The sequence below is a fragment of the Cajanus cajan genome, chromosome 10, assembly GCF_000230855.2.
Source record: "Cajanus cajan strain Asha chromosome 10, NIPB_CcT2T_4, whole genome shotgun sequence".
Lineage (NCBI taxonomy): Eukaryota > Viridiplantae > Streptophyta > Magnoliopsida > Fabales > Fabaceae > Cajanus > Cajanus cajan.
The window spans coordinates 49,778,114-49,795,776 of record NC_138526.1 but is presented as its reverse complement, the minus strand read 5'-3'; the positions used below and the strand labels follow the sequence as shown (position 1 = coordinate 49,795,776).

Genomic DNA, 17,663 nt, shown 5'->3' with positions numbered 1-17,663 from the left:
TGTTTTTTTATTTTATTTTATTTTAAAAAGTTACTTTTAACTTTTTTTTTCTTTTATTGTGGGTTGTTAATTTTGCATAATGCTGCAAGTTCAACGAATTGCAGCTAATCATTGATCTCCATAGCTCTAATAATTAGGTTTAGGGAAGTGTAGACGTGTAGTAATATAGGGTGTAGATATAAGAATTTTATTATTTACCTTTTTTTCTTTCTAAAATCACTTTAAATATTAACATTTTCTTTAAGAATATTGTTAAAAGAAAAAGAGCAATAATAACGCTACAATTTTTTTTTATGTCAATGTTATATAGAGAAAGAAAAAGATAGGAGAAAAAAAATGACAAATATAATAAGAGTTTAATAGAGATATATTGACATAATAAAACAGTTTTATTAATTTTTTATAATAACTAACTTAAAAATTCATATAAATCGTAAATTATGATTAAATGAAAGTGTAATTTTTTTTATTACATTAACTATATATAAGAATTAAACTCATATGATAAATGACGTGAGAAAAACAAAGAGAATAATTAAAAAATATATTATTCACATAACAACTTATTAAACAATTTATATTATACAGTACTATTGATATATTATTTTTTAATCACTTCATTTATTATATTTTTTCCTTTCTTAACCGTACAAAAACTACTCTAAAATTGTTGTACAAATAAAATTTCTCAAAATAAAAATGAGATGTAAGAAAAAAATGAGTGTATATTAATTTTTTTATTAAAGAATATGTATGTTCATTAATTAATAACCACATAAATAAATACTTTTCCTTTAATATTTTAATTATTATCTTTAAAATTTAATGAATATTCTTGTTTACCTTTTACATTTATTTATAGTCATATTTTCTCCTTTTTTATTGTATTTTTTATATTTTTTAATTCTCTATTTTTCAACAGTGTACACGTTATATTACTTGTGAAAAACAACCTTTTCCAAAAAAGTTGTCTTAATTTAGGTAGAGACAACATGTGGTTTTTTTTTTTTTTCACACTTACAACATGTGTTGATATTCTCCTTTACTTTATAACCATGAACGAAAGAATATACATCATTTGTTTAATTTTGTTGAAGTTGACAGTAATAAGTGTTATAAGAGCATTAATTAAGACATTAATGGGAAGAGTTTTTATAAATCATTAAAACATTCTACCAGCATCTTAAGAGCTTTAATTAATTAAGAAATGAAAAGGAGAATATCATAACACGTTCTACTATGATGTTCAACATATTGTTAATGTGATTTTAAATGAAAATAATCTAAGCACTAACGGTGTAAACGCCCAACAAAGTTTACAACATTTGATACATAGTTGAATTATTTGATTATATTGAGTCATTGACAATTGTATAATTAATTTTTTAACTGTGCATATGAAGAAGACTTTATAATGAAAGGTAAAACTTTTTTTTTCGTAATTTAATTTCACATCTCTAAAATATGTAATCAATCTCCCACTAGTAATTAGTTAAATGATATCTTTTGGACACACTAAAAAAATATATTAAAAGATTCTAAATTCTCATTCAATTACAAGCTTTGATATAAAGAATTTGTTAGCTATTTCAACAATTATCTTAAAAGTCATACATAACGTGATTTATAACTAATTAACAATGTAAAAAAATTAATATATAATAATTAAATTCATTTATTTTATTATCATTATTTTAGTGAGAATCAGTCTTAATTAGTAAGAATTTAATAAGAGGATAAAAACCGTACCTCTTTATTAAATGTTGACCAGTGGAGAATTAAAACACACACAAGTTAATAATTGAAAAGTCAAGGAAATTAGAGTTAGCTCAATAATAGAATTAAACTTTAGAAGAAGAAAAAATTGGTACTTAAATAAAAAATTATATAATAAGTTGTAAAATTAAGTGAGAGAAAGAAAGGAAAGGGAGAAAATAATATTCCTGCTATGAAAATAAGATCATCATATATCACTTCCTAAAAAAAAAAATTCTTGCGTGAATGTGAAAAAGATTCAACTAAAAGGTTTTCAATAAATAGGTTGGGCTCTTTAGAATATCTCATTAAAATAAATAAAATCTTAAAAAAAAAAATCATCACAAATTTCTTTTTCAATTTTAGAATTTTATAAATTTTGAAGTTCTAGAAATACAATGCTCATTACGAAGGAATCTAACTCTTTAAGGACAAATAATGCCATGCAAATTATGGTTGTGGTCAACAAGCAAAAGAGTTGCGTCATGGATTAGCAAAAGTTATTGTTTGGACAAACTAATTAATTATAGCTATGCCCATGCACCAATTATATAATTAATTAAAAAAAACCATAAAGTTATTGATTATGCTTTGCTTACTATAATTGCATATTTGTGATGAGTTCTCTTAATTAAAACCACCTCATTGTTCTTCCCCACGGTAGTATCTAGATTTATATAACTTTCAAAGTTGAGTAACTCTATACACTTCAATGTTTCTTCTTCTTAAAGATATGACCCTTGAAGTTTTATCACAAATTTGGAACGATAGTACATTATCATGTCACTTGTCAATTAAACTTGGTTAGTCTCAATAAGAATAAGAATGATTAATAATCATTTCTTAAGCATTTATTCATCTAAGTAGTCAAGCATGTCTTATATGGGTTTGAATTAATGCGTACACGAGCCATCAGTTAAGAAAGCACGATTTGAAGTATATCCAAAAAATAAAAGCTCTTTCTCTTCAAATGTCTTAAATACACAAATAGAAAAATGTCATATTTTAATGGGGAAACGTATTAATTAGTCGTCATTTTCATCAGTTAAAATTACACTATCAAAAACACATGTCTAATAACTACTACTTTTTTGTCTGTTGAGATTGGACATTTTTTCGGTAATATATAGTTGATGAAATTATTTAGACGCTTTCAAGATTCTCAAATAATATACTCTAACGTAAGTTGATAATCATTATTGGTTATCTTCGATCTCCTTTTTATTTTATTTTTTAGTTCTTTAGATTTTTAGTGCTGATGGGTTCATCAATAGGACCAATTTATTATATATTTTAGCAAAAAAAAAAATAGCTTAATTACTTTATTATATTTTTTCTTTCTTTAATTTCTACTGCTCCAAAAGAAAAAAAAAACTACTCTATTTTATAAGATTTAGGGATATGCTATGGAAGCTCATATTTCACTAAAAAGGAACACGTGATAATTAAGTAATTCAGCAAATAATCACTACCTTTGACCGCGTTTGGTGGCAATTTTCCAAAGTTCATACGTACCACTCCTTTTATTCAGATCCCCAAACATTTTCTTTAAAATAAATTTAAAACTAGTACTAGATTTTACATAAACTAATAAGGATGTGAACACAAATGTTAAGCATTTATATGTTACTTCATAGATTTATTAACTTTATTTAATATGAGACTCTTAATTCACAATTACACAACAATAAGAGCATTTTTTTATGATGAGTAGTAAAGATTACAACCGCCGCCATAATGAGATTCAATCGTAAATTTCTTTTCATCATATTAATTGTCGAGCTTAATCGTCTCCATTGCTAATTGGCCAGTTCGTTGATGATAAGGAAAGACTCAAAATACATGGTGCTGGAAATAAGAGTTTTATGAATAAGAGTGAATTAATTATGCATAGTTTATGGAATATATAATTTGCAAATGTGTTGTGGAGGCTGGGCCAAGTTGCTGGAAGATCTACACAAGCTTTTGCATGAGATTAAAATATTAATTATTTGATCATATATTTATGATAGATGGCCCTGGCCACCTTTGTCTTCCCGGCCCTTAAATCTACCTTTAATTTGGATGCTTTTCATTCAAAATCTTTTAGAACTCTATGCATTTTTTAGTAGTTCGAGCTCATCAAAAACTAATATTCACTTAAAAAAAGGAACAAGTTACCTTTAATCACATCTTTCAAACGGTTGTTAGTATTTTCATACACAACTCAAGAGTTTTTTACATTGAAGCTGAAAGACCTTTAATAAATTAGTATTTGATTTTCTTCCACCCATAAACTAATATTCATATATTTTTTTTAATATTTTCTACCTGTCTGGGTTGCCTTAGGTGTATATATTAATTAATTATCTGATCTGAATGAGCGTGAAAGATATTTTTGTTAATGAATTCCAATGATTGAAAAAGTGATTGACAATATTCACCCTAGTTACTGGTCTGAAAGGGTCAAAAGTTGAGGTAATTAAATTGGAGAGGCTGAGGCATAGATCCATAAAGCAAGAATATATAAGCATTGCTTCACCAACCCCGTTGAAAAACTTTCTTCATCTGCGTTGAGGAGGGACCCACCACCCTGCATGTGTGACACGTGTACAAGCCAGCCCATCCCAGAGTGAGCTAAGAAGGATCCATTATAAGGCCTACAATTGTTGCAGTCTCACACTGCACATTTTAGCCCTTTGCTACAAACCCTAACTGGGCCACTCCCCACATTAAATTCACCACCTCACTTCTTCGCATATCATCCATTTTTCTCTTCTTCCCTCTCTCACCACATTTTCATATAACCACTTGCAAACTAGGGCTAAAGCTACACCCTAGAGTTTCCCTTCTTTTGTGCTTCCCTTATATATATGTTTTATATTTTATCCTCAAATTCAAATAAAACACCAAAACTGATCCTTGTTTGGCCATTGCCTCTGTATGTACCATTGGTTTGAAATATTTGAGAGAGAGAAAAATAAAATAAAATTGGAGATATGGGGCATCATTCTTGCTGCAACAAGCAGAAGGTCAAAAGAGGGCTTTGGTCACCTGAAGAAGATGAAAAACTCATCAACTACATCACAACTTATGGACATGGTTGCTGGAGCTCAGTTCCAAAACTTGCGGGTAATTATATATATATCACTTCTCCTATTTTAAAATTGTTTAGTTCCAAGTTTAGAAGAGAGAGTTTCTCTGTCAAAATTAATTTTCTGATAGAGAAGTTCTTCTAACTTCTATTTAAATAGACTCTTTAAGTATAAACTGCATACCATTTTATTCTTTTATTAGTACTCAAAGAGACTTATGAACTTGCTAATTACATGGTTAACTATTTCATGGAGGGCAGGCTTGCAGAGGTGTGGAAAGAGTTGCAGATTAAGATGGATAAATTATCTAAGACCTGATTTGAAACGAGGAAGCTTCTCTCCTCAAGAAGCAGCACTCATTATAGAGCTTCATAGTATTCTAGGCAACAGGTTTTTATTTATTTATTTATTGATAAATTGATAATAAATTTCCTTTTTATTTCTTTCTTTTTCTTATTTCCCCGTAAATTGCTCTTTTTATGATGATGATGATCAAAGTCAACATTATTATGAAAAGGTTGGTTTGTTAACTTTTCTTAACGAGAGGGTGTTGTTTTGGACACAGGTGGGCTCAGATAGCGAAGCACCTACCTGGAAGAACAGATAATGAGGTGAAGAACTTTTGGAATTCAAGCATAAAGAAGAAGCTGCTTTCTCATGATGTTGTTCCTTCTTTAGCCACATTTTCTGATATTCACGGTCCTCCCAATGGTTCCATGGAAAGTTTCTTCCCTTTAACTGACACCAACCCTATCCTAAACTCCCATCATCACTTAGACCAACTATACCTTCCCATCATCCCTCCCCCAATCTTGCAAGGCTTTGATCATGACAATGATATCAAGATTGACATAAACAATTACAATACTAATGCCAATTTCCTACATTTTCAGAATCCAATGCCAGAAACAGTGCCGCCATCTAATAATATCCCATCTTTGTTTGAAGATACATGGTCCTTGGGCTGTGTACCAATTCACCTTAATCCAAATCAAGAAAATCAAATAATGATCACAAAAAGTGACACCACCCCACACTTGATTGTTGAGAAATTCATCAATCCAAGTACATGGCAGCACTCTTTGGAACCCCCCATTGTGCCAAAAGTTTGTGAGAGCATTGAGGATTATGTCTGTAGCATCCCATTTTCTTCTTCTGATAATAATTCACAAGAACATGATCCGGAAGCTGTTGCGTGTTACACACCTAGTATTTGTCCACAAGATCAAACCGTGGCACCAAATCAAGTGGAGTACATTGATGCCATCATCATGTCATCGTTGCCATCCTCAACAACATCATCTTCATCAGTATCATTCTACCAAGCAGACAAATAGTCACAAAACCTATCAATATTCCTTCAAGTTTGCTGTCAAGATGAGCATTGGTTACTATCATATAATAGGTTAATTTTATGTATATATAATTGAGTAGGTTGTGATGAGCTCAATTAATATTTCATGCATTTTAAAACATGCATTTAATTTTCTCTGGATTTTTCAAATAAAGAGGGTGATGAGTAGATCAATCTCATATCGGCAAACCTGAGCCTTGCTAGTTATGGCTCTTCCATTAAACCATGTTTGTTCAAGTTACATAAATATGTCTAGGTTCTTATTTCTTTCACATGTTTGTTGTCAACTAAAAGTACGTATCCGTGTATGTATGATTATTTCTCTTGAGAAGTGCTGTGTATGTTGTATAACAATCATATGCATAGTTTTGCACTTTAAGTTGACTCATTGTTCTTATATGCTTTAATTTCCCCTCTCTCTCTCTCTCTCTCTCTGACATTCATGGATGACAACGTCGAACAAAGACAAAATCCGTACACAAACCATAGTCAACTGGTTGGCACTGGAGGCCAAAGTGCCCTTAAATGTGACCTAGTTATAGGCTAGGGTGATCTGGCTGTTATATGACATACCATGTTATGATGTGATCGATTAAAGAACCACCAACCAATATGAATTCCATGTTTTAATAATACAAAATAAATTATTAGGGTATGACGAAATCAAAGTATAATATGCATAAAATCTTAGATGTAGATTTAAGTTTTATTGTTGTTATTGTGAGTGAAAAACCAATAAGACCTGTGATAAAGAGAACAATTTTGTAAACTTAATTATATCATATTTGCATATACTTCTTTGGCATTTTCCAATAATCTTTTTTTACTTTTAGAAACAAAGTCCGTTTACTTTTGCATATCGTAACGTATATACTTTGTAAGGGTCCATCTTATCTCGAGTCTTGACATTTGCATTGCCCAGAGAAAATTTGATATGATCTTGCTTATAATTTGGTTAAAGTTTTAGAAAAAGAACAAAGAACAAAACGTCACTTCTGGTCTTTTGATAGGAAAACGAAAGAAAAGAGCGACAAGAAAAATAGAAGATTGATTAATTGAACGTTTTAGTGGAAACCAATATATAGAGATAATATATTTTACTATAATATTCGGAAAAGTTAATACAGCCTATTTTATTTTATTTAATAATGAAAAATCAAAATTATATGAAGATTACATAATCACTTTAGAGAATTGCACGATTTTATGTTTTACCTTTATCATATACAGCGCATTATATAATTAAGATCTTAAAGTCCATTACACTTTCATTTTTGTCTTTTTTTATCCTCGTCTTATAAAATATTATGAAGAAGAGAAAAAAACGTGTTTTCCTCTTTCAGTCCTGTTTATTAAGTGGTAAAATCTATAAAATTCTAGAATTATTAAAGCAGCACGTACTTAATTAGGAACCTATTTGCATCATTGCAAAATGTAAACGGATGTTCATACACATTCCAAATCCTGGAATGGAGAAGTGATATTTTGTGCTATTAGTGTTGAACATGAATTGAATTAGTTACACGATGCTCTTAAATAAACAGAAATCATTTTGCTAAATTTAGCTTGCAATACAAAGTAAAGGACTGAAGCCTAAACGGTTATTTTTAGGAAATGATTTACAAATTGCAGCTCATTTTTTTTAATGAAAAATATTGCAGCTCATATCAAAGCAAAGCTGCATTGAATACAAATTGTTGTTTTTTTTAATAGTAAAACTTACAATGACAACAATAAAATGTAAAGTGTAAACCTACAAATTATTATATTTGTGAATTGTATATGAATTAATAAGATATTGTATGCTTGGTTTAGGACTACAGTCTCTCCTTTACCCTATAGGTAAACCAACTTTTTCTTGCTCAATTTGTTCTATCACTATAAGAAATGTTATATATAGACATATAAAAAGTGTTACTATATGTATAATATATGTAGGTATATATCTATTTGACATATAGTTATACACAATTTTAGTATTAATTTTGAATGAAATTTAACAATATATTTTGTGTGTTACTATAACTTATACTCACATTTTTTAACAATATACCAACATATATTATATTTATTATATAGGTAAAGTAGTTTAATTTTAGTGACATATATTGTGTCATTATAAAATGTATATCACTATATTTCAATTTCTTTGTAGTGTATTTTTACACCCCCTCCCTCTCCATCTTTAGGACAGATTTGTGTGTGATACAAGTTTCTTTATCCTATTTTTCTATCTCTTTAATCCCTTGGGGTCCCCAGTTGAATGTTAAGAATTCTTATTAAAATATTTGACATCTAATAAGAGAGAAGTTATTGGTAATTAAAAAGGAGGAGTATTCTTTTATTTCGAATTATATATATATATATATATATATATATATATATATATATATATATATATATATATATATATATATTATCGTACTTTTTGAGAAACAAACTAAGAAAAGTTCACTCTATGCATAATCAATTTTCAATTAATCTTATTTGAATTGGGTTAGCTCATATTATATAGAAACCAAAAATCTATTTTGAGTTTGTAAAAATGAATCATGTTATACTCTTTTTGACAATTTTTTTTAAAACAAAGAAGATTTATAAAAATCAGAAAGAAAACAAGTAAAAAAAAGTGCAAAAGTTTACAATAAGCTGAAGAGCTTATAACATAAATAGGGAAAAATCTCTTTATTATAGACTAAAATTTATTGAAAATCACATTTTTTATAATTTTTTTTATAATATTTAATGATATTCTCTCCTTATTTAATAATAAGATTCATCAAAATTTGTAATTTTTAATCAATAATAAAATAATATTAACAAGAAAGAGTTGTTAGCATTTTTATTCTAAAAATATAGACATTGAGTAACCCCAGTGTAAATGTTAACTGCTACTATTACTTGCACCCAAACACCAATTACATGTATATCTTGCCCGATAATAGTAATATTTGTTCTCTCTTAGAGTATGGAACTAATCGTCAATTTTTTTTGTCACGTTGCTTAGCATTCGCTTTCTTTCACTTTAAATAATATTCAGCCAATCATATTTGACAGCTTAAAGTATAAGAGGCACTGTAGACAGATAGAAACTTTTGACTTAAAATCATTTTTGTTTGTATATATAATTGACTTGGATGTGTTTAAGTCGTCTAACATAAAAACATGACAATTATATTACATCATACTCTAAAAAAATGTGAGTAATGAAACGAAACAGAATATCTATGGTTTGAGTCACCTAATTTCTGTGATTTTTCAGTTTGGACTTTGGAGTTCAACTCAAACAATCAACAACACAGTATTCACCCATAATTGTAAATGTTGAAGCAATGACAAAAAGATAATGCAAAAACAAATTTATGGAGAGAAAATTTGGGTTCTCATTCTCAACATACATTATAAAACAGTTGGAGAGAGAAATGTTAAAAGTTGCAAACTGATCATAGTTGTAAAGATTCGAGTGGTCGTCTTTAATGTGGGTTTACCCATTTGCCATGTTTTTCCTTTCCTTATGTTTGCCGTCACCTAAGTACAGTGAACATAGTAACACGATTTTACTGTGACCACTCCAATAAGCCAATAACCTAACACAGTTTGGTTTTCCTTGTCTTTGCCGTTACCTATTATTCAAAATAGGATTGTTATGTTGTCTTGCAAATATTCATTCTATTTTATAAAAAAAAATGAATTTAATTTAATATCTTGAAAAAAGTTGTCTAAATTTGTCCAGAAAAAATATAGAGTTAAACAATAGCATTAAAAAAGAATTGGTGCAACTAATTATGTATTCAATGATTGGTATAAATTTTATTAGTCAAAGTTGTTTAACTCCATTTTTAATTGGAGTCAATTAGACAACCTTGTACTAAAAATATAAAGTTGTTTTTATATGAAGCTTTTTTTTAGAAAGACTTAGCTAGGTTGTTTTAGTTCAGAGCATTTAGTGAATGTAAAACTTGATCTTTTCTAGGACTCAGGAGTCTCTAAAATATAAACTTGAATGACAATATAGACATAAATCATTTATTTCTTCCTATGATCCTACAAATTGTGTTATATAAATATTTTTATTAATAAGTCAATAAATCTTAGCATTTATAATTGTTATCGTGTTTATTCTGTAATTCATGGTGCCTTGTTCCAACTATTCGTTGGGAGATGGTTCGAAAATAGATTAAGTCTTGTTATGAGACGTATTTGGCATATCAGTTGACTGTCACAGAACTTGTTAGGTTCACTCAATCGATAGGAGATCAATACGATACAACCTTCCAAGCTTGAGTGTTAAAGGTGCAATGAGTTTAAGTAACCAAGTTACTTGGTCGTTGAGAGACTGATTGTACATATCCTTTAGGCTTAAGTGTGCATGTGTGAAGAGCCTATATGCTTATACTCACTCGATCGACGGGAGACTAGTATAGTACATAGTCTTTTAGGCTCGAGTGCCAAAGGCACGAAGAGTTTAAGTGATTAGGCTACTTCGTTGTTGGGAGACTGGTAAGTGTGCAACCCTCTAAGGTCAAGTGTCATGGTTACGAAGAGTCTTAATGGTCAGTGGATTGATGTCATGTTAATTGTCTTTTGGCTTTTAATAGTTTCAACTTATTGTTTGGCTTTGTATTTTATTACTTGAGCATTTTGTTTGATTGAAGTGTTTTTGGTTGCTAGGATGCAAGATGTTTTCACTTAATCTTGGTATTCAACTGAGTTATTGCATTTGTGCCTAAGATAGGATTTGATCAATTATCCTGAGAGTCAAGATTTCTCCTAGTATTTTTATTTGATGATAGTCGTAACATGTTTCAAAAATGTCTTTCACTAAGAGTTGGTATTTGATTGAGTGTTTCATTTGTGCTTGAATTGAGTTTTAGATTAGTGTAGTATCTTTTTTAATTGGTATCACTTAATAGATGAGAATTGTGTGATTTGGCCATTTTGTACTTCATATATGGTTTAGTAAATCACCGATGATTGGCAAGCATATGAGTCGCTTTGTATTTCAACGATTAGTTTATAAATGCTTGATTTTCTTTCGAGTTTTCAAATAATCGATACATAGTTTGTTGAATGTGTTTATCAAATGCCTAAATAGTTTATCAGTAACTTGTCAAGATTGTGTTTTATAAGTATTTGTTTTTTATCAAATAGTTTATAATTGATAGATCATCTGTTGAGTTTGTTATTTATTTTTTAGCCATCTTGTATTTCAAATTGTCTTTGATAGTTGCTCAATTGTATTCTCAAAATAGTATGTTAGTTTCTTATTGTAATTGGTTTCAACTTTGTTTTGTTTGTGGCATTTTATTTAGTGTGGACCATAAAGTGCTTTTATGCCAAGGTATCACTCATTCATCAACCTTAAAGAAATTTTCACGTGAAGGATTTTCTCTCGTTGTCATCATCCTTAAAATGCTCTTCACATCAAGGATTTTTCTTCTGGTTGTCTACCTTAAGACACTCTTCATGCTAAAGATTTTTCTTCTAGCCATTGACCATAAGACACTCTTCATGCCAAGGATTTTATTTCTTGTTGTCGACCTTAAAATGCTCTTCACATTAAATATTTTTATTTTTATCGTCGGCCTCAAGATGTTGTTCATGGCAAGCATTTTTCTTCTTCTCATCAACCTTAAAACGTTTTTCATATTAAAAAAAATTTCTTCTTGTCAAGGTTTTTCTTCTTGTCACCAACATTAAGACGTTCTTTACACCAAAAATTTATCTTCTTGTCGCCAATCTTAAGGTGTTCTTCACGTCAAAAATTTGTCTTCTTGCCACCAACCTTAAAACACTCTTTACATCAAAAAAATTTCTTTTTGTTGCCAACCTTAAGACGTTTTTCATGCCAAATATTTTTCTTCTTCTCATTGACTTTAAAACATTATTCACATTAAGGATTTTTTTCTTATCGTCAGCCTTAAGCTAAGATGTTTTTCACGCTAAGGATTTTTCGTTTTGCTACAAACCTTAAGACCCTCTTCACGCTAAGGGTTTCACGTGTCGTTAACTTTAAAACATTTTTCACGCTAAGGATTTTTCATCGAACTTAAAACGTTATTCACTTTAAGAATTTTTTTTCTTGTCGTCAACTTTAAGACACTTTTCATGTCAAAGCCTCCTATCACCAATCTTAAGACGTTCTTCATGCCAATTATTTTCTTCTTATCGTCAACCTTAAGATGTTCTTTACACTAAAAAAAATTTTAGTAAATATTTTCGAGTAGATATTATGGAATAAATTCTCATGTAGATATTTTTAATAAATTTTCAAGTAGTTAATTTTTAATAACTTTTTTTCAAGGAGATATATACACAAAATATTATGTCATTCTCCTTAAATTTTTTTTTCTAATATAAAATTGGTAACAATCATTACACATTTATTATTCATTACAAACAATATATTAACTTCTAAAAGGAATAACTATAAAAAAGGTGCTATAAAATGGTAACCTAGCTTGTAATAGTAAATATTATAATAAACAAAATAAATAAATAATAAGAAAGAATACATACATTATATATATATATATATATATATATATATATATATAATAATAATAATAATAATAAACAAACAAGTGAGCTTAAAAGAAAATATAGTAATAAGGAGATGATAATAAGTTCACCAAGCTATTTCCAATAATTCAACCTTTGAAAGACTCGGTCATATTTTTTAGAAACGTAATCAAATTAAATTATAGTATGTTATCATTTTTATATAATGATATTTCAGCTATAAAATTAGCAAATCAATTTCATATATTGACATAATGTGGCAAAATAATTTTCACATATCTATTTCTACTTTAGTTATCAAAAATAAATGAATAAATTCGTACAATAATCATATACACGGCTTCATAAATTTTATAATATGTAATTAATTATAGAAATTAAATATACGATACAAAATTACGATCCTTTATCATAATGATTGTGATAATAATTGAATAATTAAATGTAATAATATCATATAAAAATAAATCAATGACATTTACGTAAAACTTATCCAATATTTACTAGCTATTGTAAAACTAAATGATTTGAGCAACCTTGATCGTAATGCTTGGCAGCTATTAACAGGGGACAATACTAAAAGGTGTAGGCACAAATAAAAGATAATTGCATGCCATAACAAATGAGCAAGATTTAGCATCTAGAAATGAATTCCCTTTCGAATAAAAAATATCATTGGTGCTTTAAACATTTGTTTTACATAATTATCTTTGAGTTAACATCAACGAATACAATAAATTTAAAAGAAAAACAATAATGATGTAATTTAGTAGAATAAAAAATATTATTTTGGTAAAAAAAAAAAAGTTTTTATGACAAATATGTAGTTGAGTTGAAAAAAATAATTTAATAACATGTGAAATTCACAATTTGTCAAAATATAGTGAGTCAAAGATGAATATAATAATAAAAATAAAAATGATAGAACCTTGTTGAAAAATACTTAGGAGCATAAGAATGTTTTGAACGAAAAGAGAGATCTAAATAGAAATTTTTTCATATAGCTCGAAGAAAATGAGGGTTCTTAATTTATGCAAGTAGGTAAAAGTTTTACCAAGTCCCATAATAGGTGTTAAAATGTTTTGGTATGAAACTTCCTCTTGGAAGACTTAGCAGTTGTCTCAATCCAAAGTATTTAATGGATTTAAAACTGATATTTTTTTAGATCTAAAAGTTCCTTTATATAAACTTGGATGATATTATGGATATAAATATCTTATTTCTTTCCATGATCCCGCAAATCATGTTGTATGATTATTGTCATTAATAGACCAATAAACCTTAGCATTTATATGATAGTTATTGTGCCTATTCTATAATTCATGGCGCTTTGTCCCAACTATTTGCAAAGATGGTTCGAAAATTAATTGAATCTTATTGTGAGGTATATTTGACAAATCGATCAACCATCAATTAGAGGGTATGCTCAATTGACTTGGTTGCCAGAAATCGATATGGTACACAACTCTTCAACTTCGAGTACTAAAGACGTAAAAAGTCTAAGTGATTAGGTTACTTGGTTGTTGAGAGATAGATACGATACACAATTTTTTAGGCTCAAGTATGTAAGTGTGAAGAGTCTATGTGCTTGGACTCACTCAATCAATGGGAGACTAGCACGTTACAAAAACGTATTTAATACTTATTGTACAAAGAAGTAATGAAGTATTAATTTTTTGGATAACCATGTTATTAATACGAAATAATCACCTGTTTTATTGATGACTAACCTATGTTAAAAAATCTGACTAGATGACCTTTAATGAGATTTTTCTTATAATTATATTTTTTTCATACATAAACTTGAAACTCAAAACATTGCTTAAAGAGATAAATCTAGTACCACTTAAACAAATATTTTGTTAATAATAGTAGCGAAGTATTATTGTTAAAAGGGGAGATTCTGATTTAAAAAATTTATGCAATTGCTGTCAATAATATCATAAAGCAGAAAATGACTAAAAGAGAATGAATAACGTGAAACCAATTACATAATTATTTTGACAGTGGTAGCGAAATTAAACTATGATTGTGGTAACATATGGAATCTTCTGAAAGAATCTAAGTTAGGGGGACATAGCCACTTTGAATTAATCATGGAATGATTGTAGCATACCTACCCGTTTACCTTTTTCTTCTTCCCTGGCTTCATAATTATCTTTGGATCATATTCATCTCATCAGTGTGAATTAGTGTCTATCCTTCATTTGCAAATTGAAATAAAAAAGAACATGGCCACCGCGTTACTTCAATAATTTAAAGGGCCCATTAACCCTGGAAGTGGACTCTTTGCCCTATTTTGACACAAGGGTGGGCCTTATTCATGGCTCAGAATCTTAGAAAGTGTTCTTTCTTATGGGCCAACCCTCTTCAGAATCATTTCATTTTATTAATCTCAGAGGCTTTTCTTCGCAGGGAATTGAGCAAGAAAGTAAGGTGAGAAAATAAATAAAAAATGTTTTCACTCTAACCTCTTTTGCCGCGTCAATCTTTGTTGATACCCTGACCCTTTATCTGATTTGTTTGTGTTATTATGTTTCATTTCCACCCTTTCCAGAGCAGAGGCCTCGGTGACAAGACAGTTAAAGGAATCAAAGGTCGCTCCATAAAACTAATCACTTTTTCTTAAACCTATAACGTATGCCAATTCATATATCGCACTTGGAATGGACGATTCATTAACAAGAGCCTAGTGTACTTGAATTCAATTATTTTGTTTATAACCTACAAGAATGCCGATTAACAATGAAAAAATATAAAGAATCATCGACAATAGTTAGAGCATCTTAAGTTGCTTTTACTATTAACCAATGGTACCATCGACAGTAGTTAGAGCATCTTAAGTTGCTTTAAAAACTAAAATGAATATAAGTAGTTTACAGATATAGACAGATAAAACTTTCAATGATTTATTTAAGAGTTCACTTTTAATAACCAACTAAAGTGTCAATAATATGCAAATAAATAACCTGCAAGTCCTATTGGTAGCAATTACATTTAAAAAGTTAAGCCATAATTAAGTTTGTATAAAAAAGTCATAAATAATATAGTTAAATAACTACAACATTGGATTAGTAAGTCATTGGCTTATGTAAAACTAGATTCATATGCTTTTAAGTAAGGCCTCAATTGGAGTATTATGGATTGAAAAAAAAATGGTGGTAAAATAAAAGATACAAGTATGATTTAAAAAACAAAAGAACTATGATACTATTAAACAGTGATTTAAAATCCGGATCGAACCGGCCAGTCGGATCGGTCGGATCAGGAACCGGTGGTCCAGCCGGTCTAGATCTTAAGTTGGATCGGTTATGTAGTTGACCCGTTTTAAACTGGATTGAACCGATCAATTTTTCGATTCAACCGGTAAACCGGTGGGTCAAACCGGTTCAACCACTTTTTTTTTCTTATTTTTTAAAAAAAAAAACTTAAGGAACCATAAACCACAAAAATAATAATGAAAATTGAATCTCTTAATGGAAGAGCAAAGAGTCTTGTTAAATATAACAATGACTACTTGTTCTAATGTATTTGTTTGTAATATATACAACTTAAATAACTTTTATAGTATATTATTAATTTTAAATTATATATTTAATAATATAATATCTACGTAGATATTACATATATTATTTTGTGATATCAATTGCAAGCATATTATATATGTACATATTATTTATATTTTTAATTTGTATTAATATACAGTTTAACATGTAATTTTTTATGTATTTTTTTACAAAATAAAAATAAAAATAATTTTAAATAAGATAGAAAAATTAAAATTTTAAATAAGATATGAATTTATTAAAATTTATAAGTATAAAATATATTTAATATGAATATTTTTTAATAAAAATAAATAAAAATTAAGTCATGCGGTTTAACTAATGACTCACCAGTTCAATCTTTGACCTACTGACCTAGTACCTTATAATCGGGTCGATGATCGGTCCGATTTTTTAAACTATGCTATTAAAGATGCTCTTAGAAGAGCAACAGGCGAGAAAAGTAGGATTGAAACCTTGACAGACACTTGGCTGTTCATGGTTGCCTTTCTGCTCACGGGAAAGAAATTTATGTATAGTTCTGTTTAGAGCTGTCAAAACGGGCCAACCCGGCCCATGTGGGCCGGCCCACCTTGACCCACTTTAAAAACGAGCCAACCCAACCCGGCCCACTTGTAATTTTTTCAAAAAAAATTTGGCCCGGCCCGGCCCACCACGGGTTGGTGGGTTATACGGGCCAACCCACCAGCCCACCAAAAATTAAAAAAAAATTATTAACAAAATTCAAAATTTTAAATTAATTATAAATTAACATAATAGTCATAAAATTAACATCATTAATAGTTATAAGTCATAATTCATCATACAAAATTAAATACAAATCATGATAAAAGTTTAAAATAAAAATTTTCAATATATCATCATACAAAATAAACTACAAATCATATTCAAATTTTTATTGAAAAAAAAATGGTGGGTTGGTGGGCCACCCGGCCCACCACGGGTTTAGCCCGGGTGGGCCGGGTCAAAGTGGGCCGGGTTGAAATATACCCACCTACTATAAAACTTCAATTTTTTTGGCCCGGCCCGGCCCGTTTTCAAGGTGGGCCGGGTTGGCCCACGGGTCCCGGCCCACTTTGACAGCTCTAGTTCTGTTCCTGATGCACGTAAAGTGTAAACAACATTTGTGTCCCATTACAACAATTCATCTGTGCCTTGTCAATCAAGAGATGCACTCTCCACAAAATTTTGGATTCAAATTTTCTTATAATAAATAAAGACGAGATATGAGATACAAAGAGCGAAACATCCATGTATGTCCCTTTGTGGGGGAATAAGCTCTTAGTCTTCGCAACTTGCACGGACGCCAATTGGGTTTGGTTTGGCAACAAAATCAAAGACTATCCTTGGGCATGGAGTAGGTCCAAAAGCCTAGCTTATCAAACTACTACT

The 17,663-nt window shown here is 29.3% G+C and overlaps 1 protein-coding gene across 1 annotated transcript; it reads left to right on the top strand.

Annotated features, from left to right (window-relative positions):
- Window positions 1–4,405: 4,405 nt before the first annotated feature.
- Window positions 4,406–6,562, top strand: LOC109806426 (transcription factor MYB53). The gene is made up of 3 exons (XM_020368821.3): window positions 4,406–4,866; window positions 5,090–5,219; window positions 5,395–6,562. The coding sequence occupies exons 1-3, from the start codon at window positions 4,734–4,736 to the stop codon at window positions 6,164–6,166; spliced, it is 1,035 nt and encodes a 344-aa protein (XP_020224410.1). The 5' UTR covers window positions 4,406–4,733; the 3' UTR covers window positions 6,167–6,562.
- Window positions 6,563–17,663: the final 11,101 nt, after the last annotated feature.

Coding starts and splice junctions, on each gene's coding strand:
- LOC109806426 (XM_020368821.3), top strand. CDS start 4,734: ATGGGGCATCATTCTTGCTGCAACAAGCAGAAGGTCAAAAGAGGGCTT. Junction 4,867..5,089: donor CTCAGTTCCAAAACTTGCGG/GTAATTATATAT, acceptor CATGGAGGGCAG/GCTTGCAGAGGTGTGGAAAG. Junction 5,220..5,394: donor CATAGTATTCTAGGCAACAG/GTTTTTATTTAT, acceptor TTTTGGACACAG/GTGGGCTCAGATAGCGAAGC.